At 35.6% G+C, this 19,924-nt stretch overlaps 1 protein-coding gene across 1 annotated transcript in view; it reads right to left on the minus strand.

The window, feature by feature from the left end:
- Esyt2 (extended synaptotagmin-like protein 2) overlaps window positions 1–19,924 on the minus strand; it is an 88,930-nt gene that overhangs the window by 24,590 nt on the left and 44,416 nt on the right. The window contains exons 13-15 of the mRNA XM_089239113.1: window positions 18,351–18,440; window positions 10,639–10,728; window positions 6,655–6,816 (exon numbers count right to left, since the gene is read on the minus strand). Coding sequence (XP_089095239.1) covers window positions 6,655–6,816; window positions 10,639–10,728; window positions 18,351–18,440 — 342 coding nt within the window. The remainder of the gene's footprint in view (window positions 1–6,654; window positions 6,817–10,638; window positions 10,729–18,350; window positions 18,441–19,924) is intronic.

Consider the following 19,924-nt stretch of genomic DNA (forward strand, 5'->3'; position numbering starts at 1 on the left):
GTTCGATCGGTTGATCGTTGCATTTCATTGCACCTGTGATGTTTTCACAGTCTTAAAGTAATAAATAAAAGTCTTAAGTAAATGAAATAGTTGTCATATCATTGTTGTCATCTGTCTGGTGAAATTATATTGGGGAAGATAAAAATAGAATCAGGGATGTAACGACAGCGCACATACTTTGTTACACTCAACAAGGTGTACTATCTTCTTGCTTCACATGTTCGGACATACATATCTGTTGCTGATCATTTTAATAGTGGATTTAACACCTGGATGTGCTGGTTGATGAATAATTTTGAACACTTGCAAACGATATTGTTTAGGAATATATGGCTGTGGTTTAGACACCGAGGTGTCGAAAAAAATTTGCGTTTTTCCAGATGGGGAAAGTAGCTGTTGAAGAGTGAGCGAAGATAGCATATTTCTGTCGAGCAACTGCTTCAGTTCAAGGTCATTCTTCAGCAATGAGGTTGTAATTCATGGAAGAAGGAAAACGTAGGTCAACTTCTGCTCATGAGAGAGCATCCGCTACCACATTGCTTTTCCCTTCGATATGACGCATATCAATTGTAAACTGAGCAATCAGATTAAGTTGATTAATTTGTCGATGCAAAAGCTCATTGATTCATTCTGATTGAAAACGAACACCAATGGCCTATGATCAGTGAAAACCGTGAAAGGTTTACTAATAAATATTGGAAGTAAATGATCGATGCAGAAATTGCCAAGAGTTCACGGTCATAAGCACTGTATCACTTTTCGGTATAACTCAGTTTACAGGAAAAAAATCCAAGCGACTGCCAGCTATCATTGATTTGTTGTTGTACCACTGAGCCGATAGCTATGTTGCTGGCATCTGTCACGAGTGCAATTGGGCCTCAGATGTGTCAATAAAACTGCTTCTCTAACAGCAAGTTTTGTGTCATCAAAAGATTTAATGAGCTCTGGTGTCCACGCTATAGGTGTTTTGTCATGATGTGTACAATTTGGAAGAACTAGATGCAGTGGCAATTGTGTTGCCACAGCTTTGGTAGAAATTGACAGTAGAAATTGACCATGCCAACAAATTGGCAAAGTTCTGCCTTGTTTTTGGGTCTTGAGTAAGTGTCAATGGCACAATGGCATCGATCTTGGCTGGTAACAGTTTAATGCCCTGCACGTTGACTGATTGACCTGACTGATTGAAACCTGATTGACCTGCATTCAAAGATGCATTTGTCGATATTGACTTTTAGTCCACATTGACACAGACCTTTCAAAACCCCACGCACATGAGAGATGTGCACTTCAAGATTTGAAAATGCAATTAACACATTGTATAGATAAGGGAAACAGAATGGAAGTACCCTTGTTGAGTAGAGATTGAATGGCAACTGATTAAGAAAATAAATCAGTTGTCATTCCGTCCGCACTCAACAAAGTGTACCATCATCTTTTTTTCCTCCCTGGAAGCCCGCCCACTATCTGTCAACGACCACAGCGCCACATTTGTTATGCATAGTGCTATGATCTGTCATCAATTTTTCTGAGTATGAGTGAAATGTAATGATCAAATAATTGTACCATTGTACCACTCACTGTAATATGATAATTAGTTCATGCGATCTGCACTAGAAGCGGGGTACTGTAGCGCTACATATAGCACACGCTTCCTGGGAGGAAGAAAAGAAATCAGTTGTCATTTAGTCCGTACTCAACAAGGTGTACTATCTTCTTTTGTATGAATAAATTTATTGTTCATTTCATGTTAGTTTGTGAAACTAAAAAAGCATTGGGTTAATGATTTTATACCCTACAGACATTAACCCTTTGAAATAATTAATGATTTCTCAGCAAACACCGAGTATAAATGGTTGGTTTCACTGTACAATATTTTATTGTAATAACAACATGACAAATTAGTACAAAAAGACAAAAACAGTAACACAGAACAAAAATACATACATACATAAACATAAAATTAGGAACATTCACTCTGTGACCCCAAGGAACTAAGGTATCCTTCCAGCAGGTCTATTAGAATAGTCTGTTATCTGTTAGTCGAGTGGCAACTGTCGTTACTTTTTTCAAAAATTAGTTTAACTTATGGCTAGGGTTTTATAGAATTTATTCCACTTTTTTTTAAACGTAAGATACAATTCTTTAGTTAATAGTAAATCGTATATACACATTTACATTAATTTTATCTTATTAATGTGATCAATATTATATATAAAATTTTTTTCAATCAATATACAGGGGTGGGAAGTGACAAAGTCCATTTCAGAGCAGTTTTGTAGCAGCAAAATTCAGGATTCAGAGCAGCAAAATATAGGATTCGGAGCAGATATTTATAACTGGAGCAGCGAAATTAACTTACAAGAAAGTAACCCCACCCGTTTTCAAGATAAAACAACTGCACTGTCTTTTGTTATTAAACATCTTTTCATCACCTTGTTTTGTGCTTTTGGTGTTTCAGGCTTTTGACACCTTGTTTGAAAGAGCGGCTGTCACAACATTTTTCACACCAGTCTATTTAACATGACACATTTTTTGCATACCGAGGACACTATTTGCTGTCTGGAACAGCAGCAGTTTAAAAAAATGGGCTAAAAATTTTCTATAAGTTTTCAATTATTTTATACTCTGAAAGAAATTTTTGCAAAATGGGAGAGAATTTCGAAGAATCAACACGATGTTTGGCTATTCAGCGATTATTTGGCAACATTGGTGGTTTAACGCTCGTTATTCAGCAGTCTCTAAATTAGCATTTGTAATTTGGTGGACTTGCTTTTTTACTTCCGGAATGAAAATGTTTTTCACGAAACATCGGGATTTAACGCAATGACGATCGACTATAGTAATTTCTGCTGCTTGCAGTGGCGACTTTTTTTTTGAAAATGGAAACTGACTCACATTTGCGCTTTAAAGCTGAAAGACCATTGTAAACCATCTTTAGCTGCACGATCACAGTTACTACCATGTGTTCACAATGGAAAGCCTGATGAAAGGCCAATAGTTTAAATAAGGCATCACAGTTATCAATTCAATTTTTGGGGACAAAGTCGAGCGCGGGAACTTGCCGGGCTAATTCGAAAAAAAAATCTGCTATCTTCTCTCTAATTTCCCAAACTTTTCTGGACTTCTGGCAACTCTTACAACGAGAGACCAGATAGATCATCGCTTCAACATGCTTGTAGCATTTAAAAAAGAAAAAACTGTCTTGGGGTGAAGTTGCGAAAGGTAAATAAAAATTAAATATTTTTTGATTGAAAATTTTCGTTCAAATGTAAAAAATATCTCTGTAGTGCTTACAAAGCGTGAAAAGCACACATGGGTAGTCCACGAATTTTTTTCCCAACACTGTACTTTACAGTGTAGTCAAACTACTTTCCAACAGAGACCACAGACAATGGGAGGTGGTGCTGAAAAGTACAGAGGAATAGAACATGCTCTTCTCGGAAAGAATCGTTTCGCAGTAAGCAGGAACAAAAATTTTTTGCTGCCCTTTCCGAAATTCTGGGAATACCGAGGCAAAATTTGCTACTTTGGATATTTGGCACAGAAAAATGCAAAAATACACTATACGAGCAGGATGGCGTCAGATATAAATTTTGGCCCAGTGCGGCGCAATTGCCGCAGAGTTCCCACCCCTGAGTATATAATAATTCAAATATAACTCTCGCAAGAATATATAAAGTGAAACAAAAAGCGCTGTGCATAGTTTGTGAAGAATGGCTTCAGTATTCATACATGGTTAAATTTCCAAAATGTTAATAATTAGGATCACACAAAACCATATATATATCAATGCATCCAGCTTCTCAAGCATTGCATTTATTGCATAATTGCTTCATAGTTTGTCTCACTTGCGAATGAATAAATATGTTAAAATTGGAATTTATATTACCTTCTATCATGACTAACTACTTCATCACTTTCTATCCATATTTCGCACAAACGTATCACATCAACAGGTTCATTTAATGATCTTAAGAACACTAGAAAATTATCATAATTTGTTCTTAGACTTTGAATGTTCAATATCAAGAATGTGAGTACCTTGTTTGTTTTGTTCACTGTATTTAAAAAAAGCTTTAACTTCTTTGAGTTCCTTCACCAGAAGCTGTTGTTTCTGGGTGTCGATTAGATCTTCAATGTTAATTTTCACTTAGGCTTGTCTCTAATTTATGAGCTGCTCTTGATCACTTATTCACATTATTTTTGAGTTCTCATCCCTCCGAAGGAAAATCTTACCCTCTTTTACCCAAGTAAACTTGAAATCCAGCTTGATTTTTGTTTGGCATGCCATATAGAAAAGGATCTTGGTTTTCTATTGTCAAGTGTTCATTTATATATATTTTGGTGTCTTTGAAGAGGGGATTTATTTTGTCAGCTGTTAGGCTGTATTGACTCTTTGCCTTTCGTAGCCATAAGTTTTTTTTATTTTTCATTAGGAAATTGCACTATGATTGGTTTAGGTTTATTTTTGTTTCTTTTTGGTACCCTGTGTGCACTTTCTATTTCTGTAGTGTCATTGATATCCAAGCATGTTTTTACAGTTTGGAATATCTCACTAATATTTTTGTTTCTCAATTCCGGGATTCCATTCACTTCTATGTTGTTTTTTCTGCTCTTGTGGTTTCCAGTTCATTTACACAATATTTCATTTCTGTCATCCCCAGTTTCACGTTGAGTTGAACTCAATTGCGTAGAGTTGAACTCAATTGCGTTTGACATCTCAAACTTCCTTCTCTTGTTGTTTTTGTCTTGCCATCATTTTGTTCATAGCTTCTTCTATTATATTCCTTATCTCCAATTTGAGATCACAAATGATTCATTTGATCTTGCTGAGTCTATCTTGAAGTTGATTGTCCTTGGCTGTTTTCTCATTTTCGCCTGTCCTCACATATTTTACAAGTGTAGTCATTTTCCTTGCTTTTGACATTTTTCTGAAGTTGGATTCCATGACCCCTGTACAGACTGGATGTATACACTGATTGCACATTTTGCAATAGAAAAATTCAGTCTTATCAATTACTCAGCCTTTACACTTTTCCCACATCAAATTTTCCATTTCTTGTGAATTGCTATTCTACTTCAATGCTATTGGTTTGTTTGTTTTTTCGATTTTTGTTTATTAAAGCTCGATTTGTTGTCAATTTTTAGTTATTATTTTCTCATAGATCGCAGCACATCTTTCTTCATAAACATATTTACTTTTTTTCAGCCCTATTTTTTTCACATAATTCTTTAAACTACCATTTCTGTACTTAGATGGCAAAATATTATGTCACGTCTTCAAAATTTCATGATGGCACATTTGTGAACAATATTTTGCCAAAATGCAATACCGTTGGACGTATTACAATTTGCCTCCATTGTTTCTTCATAAACTGAAAGGGAAAAACAAAATTTTGTCACCTTCAAAATTTTGATGAATGAGACCCTAGAATGCGAACAACTCAATTTTTTGGGAAAAGTGACTTACAACATTTTGCCATATGAGCACAGATTTTACAATTTGAATTACCATCCAACAAACATATTATGCAATTTTAGTCAACTCAAATGTATTTTTAAGATCTTTACCTATTTAAAAATTGAAAAAATGCTGAAAATTGTAGGAGCCCTCAAAATAGCACAGTTATAAAATTAATGACTTAAGCACAAAACTTCCTAAATATTTTGTTCAATCGTGCCTTTCTTCAGAAATTTTTTTTTCACCCCTCCCAACTCATGACAACCTATAGATCCTACATTATACATGTAACTGCTACTGCCCCCCCCCCATTGGGACCATCCCATCACCCTATGAGGGGGTATTATGATATATTGCTCACTTTGAGAAACACAGATTCCAACTGAACAGATTTGTTATGGTTAATGAAGGATAGAACTAGACACTCTGATGTCATTGAAAAATATTCTGAAACCCAGCAGTAAATAAATGGGGAATAGTTAAATTCACTGTGATAGTCAATTTTCATTGTTTTTCCATCAGAAATGAATGATGGTTCATTCTATCAGGTACATGAAAAATAAATGTAAAGGACAAAGTATTCTGAATTTCTTATGTTATGATAAATAGGGTGAGAAAATATAATAATTTTGCAAATAATTTACTTTCGCAGTTGCCTGGCTGTGCTTCCAACCTGTTATGGTCTGAATTAAACTGTACTGCAATGTATTTTTTGTTTAATATTTTCACGTTTTAATTTTTAACCCTTAAACTGCTCCACTTACTCATCGATGATGAGCCAGTTTGCCACTTCAATAGCTTATTGATGATTTTCGATGCAAGCTGGACTCCCATTCAAAATTTTCTCTTCAGATAGCACACAGAAAATAAAAATTTCAGAAGTCTGTCATTGCCCCTTTTAATTTGAAAGATAGATGCAGCACTTCAAACACATATCATAGAACCATAGCTATGTTAAAGATATACACATATACACACAGCACTTTCTGGCATGCATAAATTAATTCATTTCTCTGAAGAATGTTTATGATGTGCAGTTTGGTGGTGGTAGTAAAACTGAACTACATCAATGAAATTATTGATGTAGTTGCGCAGTTTTACTACCACTACCAAACTGCACGTCATCAGGTTGAGAAAAGTGAAAACATCAATACTTACAATTTCAATAATCAGAAGTGCATAAAAAATCTTACCTCACATGTAATGTCTTGGATTTCTGGATTATGAAGAAGAAATCTGAAACTTTCTTCCCATATAGGATCATTTGAATGAGGACGAATTGCACTTGATTCTTTGAAACCAGTAACAGTGAAATGCACCTGAGCACTTGGTTCTTCTGAGCCTCTATTGACATTCTGAAAATTTTTTAAATTAAGAAATAGCGATTTTATGATATGAAATAGAGAGTATTAAATGGAAAAAAAAAGTTTTATATGTTTATTATAGGTAAAGGCATCGAGGTAAATTATAGATATTAATTGAATTATTGGTTCAACCAGTACAGTCAAATCTCAATTAGTTGAATGTGAAGCGGCTGGCAAAAAACTTAGAATTTTGATGAGGCAACCTAATGATATTTTTTGGAGGGGGGAAAAAGATTTGTAAAAATTAGTGCTTACAAGTAAAAAATGCTGAAATACTAGAGATAGAAAATTGGCAATGATTATTTATTCTTATACAATCACATTTGATTATTGAATGAGAAAATTAAAAAAAAAAAACAGGCATGAATATATACTGCTTATTATCAGCATGGATCTATATGCAATATGTTTGCACTCATACATGTCTATGTTTCTTTTTAAATTTTCTCATATGAAAATATTGTAAAAATAAAACATGCAGATGAAGTGATAGCATGATTATTTTCTACTAAAACAATGCAATAATTTTTTATTGCCTCTTGTTTCAAGTAATTTGAATGGATAATGACATTGTTTTTAAAAGTCATCGATAGGGTATTCAGAGGGATCCTTTACTCTTTTCAACTACAAAATGTTCTTGAGATTTGGATTTTTTTTCAATTTAAACGATAATTTTCCTTTTTCATTAAGATGGCCTTGGCAGTAATAACCAGACTGGAATCAGAAGTTTACCTCCATGCCCAGCACAGTGGCTGATTGTGGGATTACGAAAGGGCCCAGGTTGGCCTATGAAGAAGGGAAAAATTAGACTGTGTCATTGTTTGTTAGTTGGTGAGTGTATGGATGCGTTTGTGAGTGAAAGAGAGAAGAAAAATTTTGTCAAGGTTCACAGAATTTAGCCTGATAAAACAGTTGGTCTACTAGATAAAATGCCACCACAACTCATTAATGGCATGTCACTGTAGGAAGGAGATGGAACAAACCACATATATAAACCTCAGTGGTAACTGCATGCGCTGACATGAACTCAATCAATTAATAAGGTGGATTAATCAAAAATCATTCACACAACACACCAAGTCAAAGTAATGCTTCTCATTTGTTTTTTTCCCCCTTGTTTACAGATTTTTTTCTCCTTTATCTTTCAAACATTAGCCGACTCACGGTTATAGGATGTTGAGAAAATCGACTTGAAAAGGGTTCAGGTAATTGCCACAAAACTCCTTCAAAAAACTCTAACCATTTTTCCTTCCCCCATACAAACAGTGGGATATTGGATTTAGTATTGTGTGGTTTAAAATTTTTGTTCTGCCCACTGTTGAATGCTTCTTTGTAGGAGAGGAAAAGAAAAAGTGTGTACTCTCGTAAAAGGATTCAAACTAAGTACAATACTTGGCTTTTTATGGACTCGTCCTTTTCCCATTCCTCTGCTAATGTGCATTCCACTGAACTGCCAGGCGGCAATTTTTGTGGTTATTTGGTTATTTCACTGGTGAGGCTTACACGCCATAGGTTCAACGAAACTTTCTCGCGTGGATAATTATGATTAACGATAACACCCTGAAACCATGCAGTTTATCTGCTATTAACTCATAAAGATTTGCACATTTTTTAAGTTCACATCCTTATTCAGTAGAACTTTTTTTACTTTTAATGCATGGGGTCTCACCCAGACACAACCTGTGGACCTTGTAACAATTATATCTGTTTACAATTTGCAAATATGCAAATTGGTAGGTCAGCATTTTCAGCTGGTAGAGGGGGGGGGGGGTGCTGAGAAAAATCAGTTTGTCAAAGGGTTCTATGATGCTGTTAAAAAGGCCCAGGCTAACTTTATAGAATTACACGAAATCTCATTCCAAAAACTCAGCATCAACGTGATCTCTATATACATATAAACTGAAGAGCCAAAAAAACTGGTACACCTGCCTAATATCGTGTAGGGTCCCCGCGAGCCCACAGAAGTGCCGCAACACGACGTGGCATGGACTTGACTAATATCTGAAGTAGTGCTGGAGGTAATTGACACCATGAATCCTGCAGGGCTGTCCATATATCCGTAGGAGTAAGAGGGGTTGGAGATCTCTTCTGAACAGCACGTTGCAAGGCATCCCAGATATGTTCAATAATGTTCATGTCTGGGGATTTTGGTGGCCAGCGGAAGTGTCTAAAGTCAGAAGAGTGTTCCTGGAGCCACTTTGTAACAATTCTGGACGTGTGGGGTGTTGCATTGTCCTGCTGAAATTGTCCAAGTCCGTCGGAATGCACAATGGACATGAATGGGTGCAGGTGATCAGACAGGATGCTTACATACCTGTCACCTGTCATAGTCGTATCTAGACGTATCAGGGGTCCCATATCACACCAACTGCACACGCCCCATACCATCACAGAGCCTCCACCAGCATGAACAGTCCCCCTGTGGACATGTAGGGTCCATGGATTCATGAGGTTGTCTCCATACCCGTATACGTCCATCAGCTCAAAGCAATTGGAACCGAGACTCGTCAGACCAGGCAACGTGTTTCCAGTCCTCAACAGTCCAATGTCGGTATTTTCGGGCCCAGGCAAGGCGTAAAGCTTTGTATCACGCAGTCATCAAGGGTACACTAGTGGGCCTTCGGCTCCGAAAGCCCATATCGATGATGTTTCGTTGAATGGTTCGCACGCTGACACTTGTTGATGGCCCAGCATTGAAATCTGCAGCAATTTGAGGAAGGGTTGCACGTCTGTCACATTTAATGATTCTCGTCAGTCATCCCGTTCTTGCATGATCTTTTTCCGGCCGCAGCGATGTCATAGATTTAATTTTTTACTGGATTCCCGATATTCACGGTACACTCATGAAATGGTCGTACGTGAAAATCCAAATTTCATCGCTACCTCGGAGATGCTATGTCCTATCTCTCATGCGCCGACTATAACACCACGTTCAAACTCACTTAAATCTCGATAACCTGCCATTGTAGCAGCAGTGACCAATCTAACAACTATGCCAGACACTTGTTGTGTTATATAGGTGTTGCTGACCGCAGCGCCGTACTCTGATTGGTTCCATATCTCTTTATTTGCATACGCATGCCTCACCAGTTTTTTTGGCTCTTCAGTGTATATAGTTTGCAATATTATCAATTTTTTCTACATTTGTGCCATCCTTTTGATGAAGTTCTTCAACTATACAATCAGTAAAAAATTCCAGGATTTTTTTGTTGTATGCTTGATGCTGAAAAAAATTGTACATTTAAAAAAAAAAATTATAATTTTTTGTGGTGCCCCTTTTCTCTTGATGCCCTAAGCACGTGATTATTTTGCTTAATGATTAATCCGAACCTGCTATCTTAGATGGGAAAGAAGGAGTCAGTCAACCATTTGGATGTTTTGTCTGTACAATGAGCACACATTTTATACGTGTGATAAATGACAAAGAAATTGTATTTTATTTTTTTTAATTTAAATGTACTTTTTTTTGTTCAATGTTGAGGTATTGTGCTTGATGAACACGTACAAGCTTATTCATGTCCTGTCACAAGTATGAGAAATAGATAGATGAGCTTCACATTTTTTTTTTTTTTTTTGCACGAAATGCTTAATCATAAGCCGTGGCTCAGCTTTTACAGGACAATACTTTTTATTGAATTTTCATCTGTGGCCCCTTAGTATATTCTAGGGCTACTGTGCAGTCATGTGGACATCATTCTGGGATCTCATCATGAGCATCCAGGTTTGCACCCTGCTGGCGGCACAGTGGTGTTATCCTATTAGGATCCAGTACTCTTAAATTCTAAAAAATTATGTACTCAGAAGTATACTCACTGGTAGGTGTTTAGCAGAATCAAGAAACACTAACAGTATGGCTGAATACAGAGTAGACCGCGAGTTAATGTTCCTAATATCCTGCAATTGCTGGAATAAATTATCAAATAATTATGCTTCATATTATCAAAAAATAAAAATTTATACATAATTGTATACAGTTCAATATATGATTTACCCTATAAAACCAAATAAAAGTTCAACAGTTAACCCCTTCTGCACCAGATCAGGTAGCTGAATATCAGAGCTATAGAAATATTTATTTACCCTAATGATTTTAATACAGGGTAATACGGTAAACTTTATAGGGGAATAGAGATAAAATTTAACATTGCATAGCAAAAAGTATTTCAATTACATAATACAGTATACTCTTATTTCTGCTTGGCCGTGAAATGTTCAATGCTACAAAATCTAGTTGCATTGAGAAAAACCATATCTCACACGACCAGATGCCAGATGTAACATCCATGTCATACTACCACAACACAACCATGACTTGCTTTATTTTAATTTTCTTCTGATGTACACACATACTTCTATGGCAGCGGTTCACAACCTTTCTTAACACAGGGGCTTTTTTTAGTATATAATTTCTATGGGGGAGCCCCATATGCCTGTTTTTTTATATAATTGTAGCGACAACTCAGTTATATTATGATCAATCGGCAGTTCTAACTAATTTACATGGAAAATAATGTTAATTGGCCTTGCTTATAATGTCAATTAAAATGCAATGATCTCTGATATAACCACACATTTTTGCAGTTATTTTGTATCATAATTAGGGTGATAATATGACTCCTGCATGGAAAATTTAGTAATTTTGCCCTTCTTGGAATTTTTTCCTTTTTAAAAAGGCCCATGTTCAATGCTGGCTTAATGCATGGGCTCACCCGGGCACAGTCTGGGGCATCAAGTGCAGAAACGGCCTAGTGAAAATGAGATCTGGCATAATTTTCAACAGTGAGTATGAAATTGGATAGCAGGTAGTTTTGTCTTTCTCTAGCCAAGTAGAAAGTCCCAGAAAAATCATTTTGCCCATTGGTCTGTGATGCTATTAAGATGGCCATTGTTATGTTCAACCTTTTTTTCTTGCCAATGGTCATTTTTAAGGAATTGGCGATTTGTCTGACAAATGGTAACATTTTAGTGAGAATCTGCAGTGTCCCATATTTATGATCTTGATTCCCTGCATTTTTCCTGATCAAATATGGTCACCCCTGAATATAATAAAATAACTTCATGCACACTACTTGATTGCATCTTATTATATTTTTCATACTTAAAAGATCTTGAAAACGCCAATCTTTGTTGTAATGCCACCTTAGTTATGACAAAATTTTGCCAAATCTTAGATGTCGTTATAATCAAGTTCGATTGTATATATGAAATTTACTGATTCATTTTATTTTCCATAAGCAGCTGCGCTGCCCCAAGGTCTCCACCATGACATACGCCTCTAGTGGGAAAGAGGTTAATATTTGAAGATTCAATAAACACTATTTTTTTTCCAGTAAATACCAAATTTTAAAGTTGCCCATTGAGCACTGTTAGAATGAACTTGCTATTTTGAAACAACTCATTCATCTCAGAATTTTCCAATAATTGCTCTTTAACTGATCTGGAGAATTGAAACTAAAAAGTATCAATGGACAATTTGCTATTTTCCTCTATATTGCACGAATGCCTTCAACTCAATAAAGAGAAGCACTACTTGACTATTGTATTCAACTTGTAATAATTAGATGATCGACTGCATGCTCAGGAACCAAAAAATTATTTCTTGTGCTCTTGATGTCCAAACTAGAAAAATTATCATATAGGGCAGCCACAAAAATGAATTATTTCTCCTTTTTTTTCTGGAGCTTATTTTTCACCTCTTTTTGCTCTGTGATTCATCCAAAGGACTAAGAAATGCTCAAGTGTATGCAGACAATTCAGTCATGCTCCTTTAAGGGCATGATTTATCCATATTAAGGAATCCTGCTCAACAAAATTTCCACTCAGTCAACATAACATAATAAACACTAACTGGTATTTTCTACAGATAAAACAAAATTGTAATATTTACATTGAACATGTAATAGAGTTTTGAACAAATTCCCTGGACAGATCATAAAGATCTTTTGGGAATACGTGATGACAAGTTATTTAAAAAAACAAACCTATTATAGAGATACAAGAACTTATCCAAGGGAAAATATCTTGGATATTATTTTGACTCAAAGCTCTCCTGGATGTTTCATATTCAAGAAAGAGGTGAATGGGCCACTAATATTCTCATGCTGTGAAAAAAAATTATTGGGAAAACTGGGATATAAACATAGCCGAATCAACTCAAGGCTAACAAAGCCAGAACCTCAAACAAGATCATGTGACTTCATCCATCTTTATCTCTGGGGCAAGAGAGAGAAGTGATTTTTTGTTTGCTTGCCTTTATATACCTCTGACCATGATCACTGTTAACACTATACCTCACTTCACTAATTTATTTCAGTTATCTAATCATTTCTTTAAATCATTTATATTATTCGATACAGCAGATCGGTATTGTATCACATTTTGCAAATTGAACAATGACGCAACTAGGGAATATGTCTCAGTATTTCAGATCTTGAAAGAAGCTGTAAAAGAAATTTGGCTGGGGAAGATTCTGAGGCAAACTTTTACAATTTCAAAAAAAAAATGTTATGTGTGTGAAAAAATTTTAGTGATGACTGCATCATTCAATATGATGAATACATGAGAAACAGTGAAATTGTTCGTGCAAAAAATGATTGCCCAAAATCAATACCAATTCAATTATATTTTTCCCAGATATCCTGCATAGCTGCATGAGGCTTCTACTTCAAAAAGAGAAAGCAGAGATAAAAAATTGCTGAAGGCTGACTAAGTTTGTTTCAATGAGTTTTTGACTGCCAATAAGTCAAAGGCATTTCATATTGGCAAAAGTAATTCAGCTACATGTATCATGAGTTACAGTAAGCAGCCAGAAGTGTCCAAAAGCATCAGGATTTCATCAAGTTTTACTGTGGAGGTGTTGTTGGGCCTAGTGTTTTGCCTGCCAAAATGTATCCTATGAATGGTGAATTTCTTCTGCTGAATGGTGGAATTTTGATTTTTTGGAGTCAAGTTAAAAATTTGATATCCCTTGTTAAAAACATGTCCATCAATGATTTTCAAGTGGTAACCACTGAAACTGTTCTGGTACAGGCACAGATCTAGGATGATGTGGTGGGAGGGGCAAATTGTGTGAGTTTTGATCATCCTGTATTTTACGGGACAGGAAATTTTACCACACTATTAGGCTCTTGGGGGGGAGGGAGGTCATTCCCATTGCCCCCTTCCCTGGATTCCTGCCTGAGCGAAAGTAGACATCTTCAGATTCGAATGGAGCGAAGATAGACATCTTCATCTACAAATGGAGCAAAGACATATATTTTCAGCTTCAAATGGAGCAAAGGCATATATTTTCAGCTTCAAATGGAGCAAAGGCAGCCATCTTCAGATTCAAATGGAATGGAGGCAGGCATCTTCAGCTACAATTGAAGCCGAGGTAGAAATATTCAGCTGCGAATGAAGCCTAGGCAGACATCTTTAGCTGCGAATAGAGTGAAAGCATACATATTCCTCTATGAATGGAATAGGGGGCAGGTATCTTCAGCTCCAAATAGAGCAGAAGCATACATCTTCAGCTGCGAATGGAGAGGAGGCAGGCGGATTCAGGGCAATGTGTCGGAGAAGCGACTTATTGTGTAGGTGCACCAGATCACCCTGTATTTTATGGGATAAATTTTCTTCATATTATTCTGCTCTTGGGAGGAGTAATCGCCCCCACTGAACCTGCACTTGTTCTGGTACAGCTGAAAGTTTTGATTTCACAGAGTATTGGTACTGACAGGTATAAAAACTACAGTTTTTGTATGAACAGTTGTTGTTTTCTAAGCCAAAAGCTACAAGAAGGTAACAGTACTGATATGCATCATTTCACTGTATGTTTATACATTGTTTCACCAGCTTGTTACAAAGCACTTCTCTGTTGTGATACATTGGCTTTGCCTTATGTCGAAAAATAAATTGACCTCTCATTTTACACTGGCATTTTTGAGGAAATTGATTTGAATATATCAAATAAAGACTGTGAGGTCTAAACGTATATTTGAGGTTACTGTGTGTTCAAACTTAATACTACTTGCAATACTTGTACAGAGTTTTATCTCAACCCTTTCGAGTTGCATGTTGATTTGAACAAGGAGCTTTTCTCTCTCCAACTGAGAAACACCATCTCCCTAGTTATCTGGCAATGTTCAACCAGGAGGAGGGGGAGGATGAAAAACCCATCGGCTGATATGGCTTTTGTTTTATCAGCCTCTTTCATGATTTTTAAAAACTCATTTCTTCTAAATGCGAAACCTCTTTTCTATCGCTTTATATCAAGCAACATACAATTTAGTCGAATTGACTGAATTGTATTCAAAACAATGCTTAGTGTTTGCTTATCGACTGGAATTCATAAAATTATTAACATTTTCTCCAATGTATGCTTAAACACCTATACCAAGAATAAGGGTGATAATATTGCATATAGTAAAACGGCAAAAAAAAAGGAGGCAAGTGCAGTAAAAATGTGTACTAATAAAAGGAAAAATGATTATGATAAAAAATGTGAGAAGAGAAAAATTTTCAATAAACAACTTTCAGAGAAAATCTTATTTAACATTTTTCTAAATCAATCATTAGAACTTTTTTGATTGGAAAATTTGAGAATTTTTTGTAAATAAATCAATATCTGAAAATTTTGCATGTTTATTGTTTTGAATTTTATATTTTTCTTAATATGAAAGGTAAAAGAGCGCTGAATGATCTTCATAAAATATTTTTGAGCAAGAAAATGCCTCATTCAATGAAGTATCATTTGGTAACATGATTTGTAAAAAATTTTATGCTGCTTTATGTATTATAGCATCATTTTATATGATGAATTATATTATGATACTTACAATGGCAGGTTTTTAATTAGCCCTTGCATGCAAAAAATGACTGTTGTGCAACAAAAATGATCAAATGGTGCTTATAATATTTTTATATGCATAAAATTTGATAAAATATAGACCAATATCTATCACGATAATCATGATCAATAAATTATCTTGATCGACTATTCTACTTTTAAAAAAATTGCCCAATTTTTTTAAAATTTATTATTTTTTATTACAATGCATTTTCAGAGTGCATAAATCTGTCCAGAAAATTTCAAACGATGTCTCGTTAATGTGTATCATTGTCTAATTATAAGAGCTAAAAACAGAGGCAAATGTAAGTTCCTCATGACTATAGCCCCTTTGTTCATTGGCAGTGCATTGGACGAATTGTGTAACAAAACACATCTTCGGCTTTGACATCAAGTCGTCCATGGTTTAAACCTTTTAACTGCCCATTGGAACTACACTGATATAGCATGCCTAATGCTTTGTTATGGATAAGTAGTATGACATCATTTACAAAGATTAGCTTGTATTTTAATCACAGGAGCACACTCTCCACCTTCTATTGCTTTAGAAACTGAATGCTGCCAGCTTTACAATGACATCCAGAAGAAGCAGCTTTTAAAACTATATATGGGCTTGAAAGAAATGGTAGCTGATGCAACTCTTATAGGAAACAAATACCTCTTTTATATGGGGAAAAAATCCCATTATTAAGAAAAGTAGAAATTCTGTTCTCTCTCTCATGAATGCTAAAATTTCTGCACCGAATTATTATTATTTTCAAAAAATACATCATCTCCATTCCAGGAAGAACTGAAATTAAAAATGTATTTGCCAATGATGGTTATTCACAGTAGCAAACATGTTTTTCCCAGGAATTGATTATGGTAATGAAAATTGAACATTTACTTATAGCTTTAATTTAATTATCGTCAACCTAATTTGACAACCTGGCTACAATGCTTACATCATCTTGAAAAATACAGTCCTAGATACAAACAGTGCATATTACGTGTGTACTCCTGTAAGTTGATTGTGCATATTGACCAGAAAGCAGTCTCTTGGGTGGTCAATTTAGATAAATTATTGTATATGCAGTAGAGAGAACCTAACTTTTACCATCACAGGTATTTTCAACATAATATTCGCTTTTTGTCTATTAGATCAGATTTCTTCTCTTTGTTAACTTTCACCATTCCCAGCTATGATCATGGCTCCCTCAAGAGTGGGGTTGACAGGGCTCCAGCCCTAGGGCCCAGGATAATTCTTATCATTTTTTGTTTTTCCCACTATAAACTCATTTTAAAGGGGACCTGTGAAAAGTTTGGACTAGGGGCCCTGCTCCAGGATGTGGGGTGGGGGACATGGCTATGGTTTTGGTTTTTAATGAGTCTTTTTATCAGCAGAAACTTTCAGACCAGTAGCCATCAGGGCTACAACTAGGGGGGAGCAGGCGGGTCTTGTGCCCTGGCGCTGGACCAGAGGGGGCACAAATTTTATTCTCAAACCTCTCCTTCAACATTACAAGGGGGGGCGCCAAAATGTGTACCTGCCCGGGTGACCAAACATCCAGTTGCGGCTCTGGTAGCCATACTGAAGTCTAACCAGAGATTGTCAACCTTTGAACCTTTTTGTAGTTGCAAGAACTGCCTGCACCCATCATCAAAAGAAGAGCATTCTTATGACAAGTTTGACATACAAATACATGAAATCAAAATAATTTCAATCCTTGAATACAATTTGCACAAGGTGTTTAATTGGAACGTTGATCAAGTGCTCATGAGCATGAAATCAGACATGAGCATTGAGCACACTGGGTGCTTCAGGGTGCTCGCAAGCAACAGGTCAAAGATGCCTGTCCTTAACTATTGAATCATCACGAGGTTTGAAGCAATGAATGATTTCTGTACTTTGCGATCACTTTTACCCCATTTCCAAACTTTTTTCCAAGGAGTTTTTAATATTTAACACACCACAAGTGGTGGTGAAATATGGAAACTTGAAAAAAAAATAAGCTGATCGCTTATTATTTTCTTTTTTCTTCATTCTGTTAATAAGAATGTGTTATACTTCAGAGCATTTTATGCACCTACTTTTTCCATGTTCAGAGGCTGCTGACATATGCACTTGCTTTTGTATTACAACATTATATTTTGTCATGCAATTCTTAAATTTTTTTGCTATGCTCATTCCCATCTTACATACAATAGATGATCAAGGAATACAAAACTATATTGTAATCTACTCTCTTGTTTTCATTTCATTCATCTAATCTATACACATGAATATACTTAGTATCCAAAATTTTTTATAAATCAGATTTTATGTAGTAAAAGGAAATATAAAGCTCAAACTATCTGACTGTACTTCATAAAGCAAAGGATCCTAAAATGTAAAGACATGAGAATTAAATACTACTACTTAACTGTATATGCACCTCATAGACATTCCTCTAGAATTTCTAATGAATTGGTACATGCCGGAATGTGTATGTATTTATGTTGTAAGAGTTGTGATTGTTTTGCGTTCAAGTTGGTGTGCTGCCATCAACTTCATATTTTGAAGCAAAGATGGTAAGTGCTTGAATTTTCATATTATGTAAGTATCATGTTGTGGGTCTACCTGCAAATAAAATACTGACAGACAAGATTCAAATCATCCAATTCAAAATTTAAACTTTGTTCCAGATATTTTGGGAAAATGAAGTTATTTCTTGTTTACCTGTGCCAAATCATCAGGACTGTCACTCAGTTTCAGCCATGTGGATTGTATTTTTATAGACCCTGATTTGGTATCTTCCAGTTGTAACCACTGCAAAATGCACCAAAAAAAAAGGAAAAACATAATATAAGAAAGAGCTTTTGGGGAAAAAATATTAAACACGCTTACGCAAATTTTTCTCTTTCAAAATATAGGGTAAAATTTACTTATCATTTTTACAAATATATATAGTGTGTGTTGCCCCAAACGTTTTTCAAAAAATTTACAGAGTTCTTTCTAGAAATATTTTTGTAAATTTTAGTTCATTTGGTATAGTCACAATGATTTTATGGACTAGAACACACAGTTTAGAGACATTTTCTAATGGCTGAATAAAGATATTGTGCACCAGCTGCATTTTAAGTCAGAGTTGGACAGCCAAAGATGGATGCCATACCACACAACAGTCAAATGACCGAGTTATGTTTTGAAATACAGAGCACACCACTTAGAATAATTACATCAGATCTCTAATTATTACGATTGATTGATAATGCTGTTCTGTTCGCGTCTGTGAAATGAAGAAGTCTGGGTTCAAACGAAAAATAGAACTTTAATTAACTCTGAATTGATCAGAAAAACGTAATCTATCATTTCCTTTGAACAGTGGTAAGAACTCACTATCGAGGTCCATACATCCGCACAAGAAAAATAAAGAATATAAAAAAGGTGAACACAATGCCATCTGGTGGCACATCACCAAACTGTACATACCCCTGCCCTAATTAATGATTATAAATTATTATACATTAGAGTTACAAGGAAGCTTGATGATCTTGGTGATAGTCTGCTTGCAAAGGCCCTTGCAAGTCTTCACCGTGACTAATGAACAAGTCCATCAGTTCCGGGATGCGTTTCCACAATTTTAGCAATCAGCCAGGTTGATGGTGGAAGGTTGCTCTCTTTAAGTACCACAACATCACATATGGATTGGATGGGATAGGCATTCTTTCATTTATGCCTTTGTTGCAGAGAATGGAGATATTCAATGTGCTATCATTTCCAAAAACTGTTCTTTAGATTCCGGACAAGTTGCCATCTCGTTGATGGATGGTTGACATTATCGACTTCTTCTGGAATTAAGCACAGAACATTGTCAATCAAAAAATGAGGTGTCAATACTTGCACAGTCTGTTTTCGCGTTGTGAGCTACCAATGGTCTAGAATTGAGTATACCTTCGATTTGACAAACTAGAGTAGCTAGCTCTTCAAATGTCAAGCGTGAATCTCCGATTCTTTTCAAATGTGAAACTTGACTGATTCAATTCCGGCCAAAAAGTCCTCCAAAATGAGGAAAGGAAGGTGGTATCATGTGCCACTGAATGGAACATTAGTTCAGATAATATGAGATTTCTTGATTGTTGTCTATTTCATTCGCAAACAATGTTAGCTCACCGAGCTTACACTGTGCACAAATGAAGTTTGTTGTATTATCACAGTATACATTTAATGCTGTGCCACAGAGCATTTAATCTCTTTAAAGTTGAAATGAATGAATCCAATGAGAGATCGCTCACTATTTTCAGGAGTACAGC

Source organism: Pholcus phalangioides, unplaced genomic scaffold (genome assembly GCF_987345545.1).
Source record: "Pholcus phalangioides strain wild (caught in Gottingen) unplaced genomic scaffold, Ppha-v1.0 ptg000011l_1, whole genome shotgun sequence".
Classification (NCBI taxonomy): Eukaryota; Metazoa; Arthropoda; class Arachnida; order Araneae; family Pholcidae; genus Pholcus; species Pholcus phalangioides.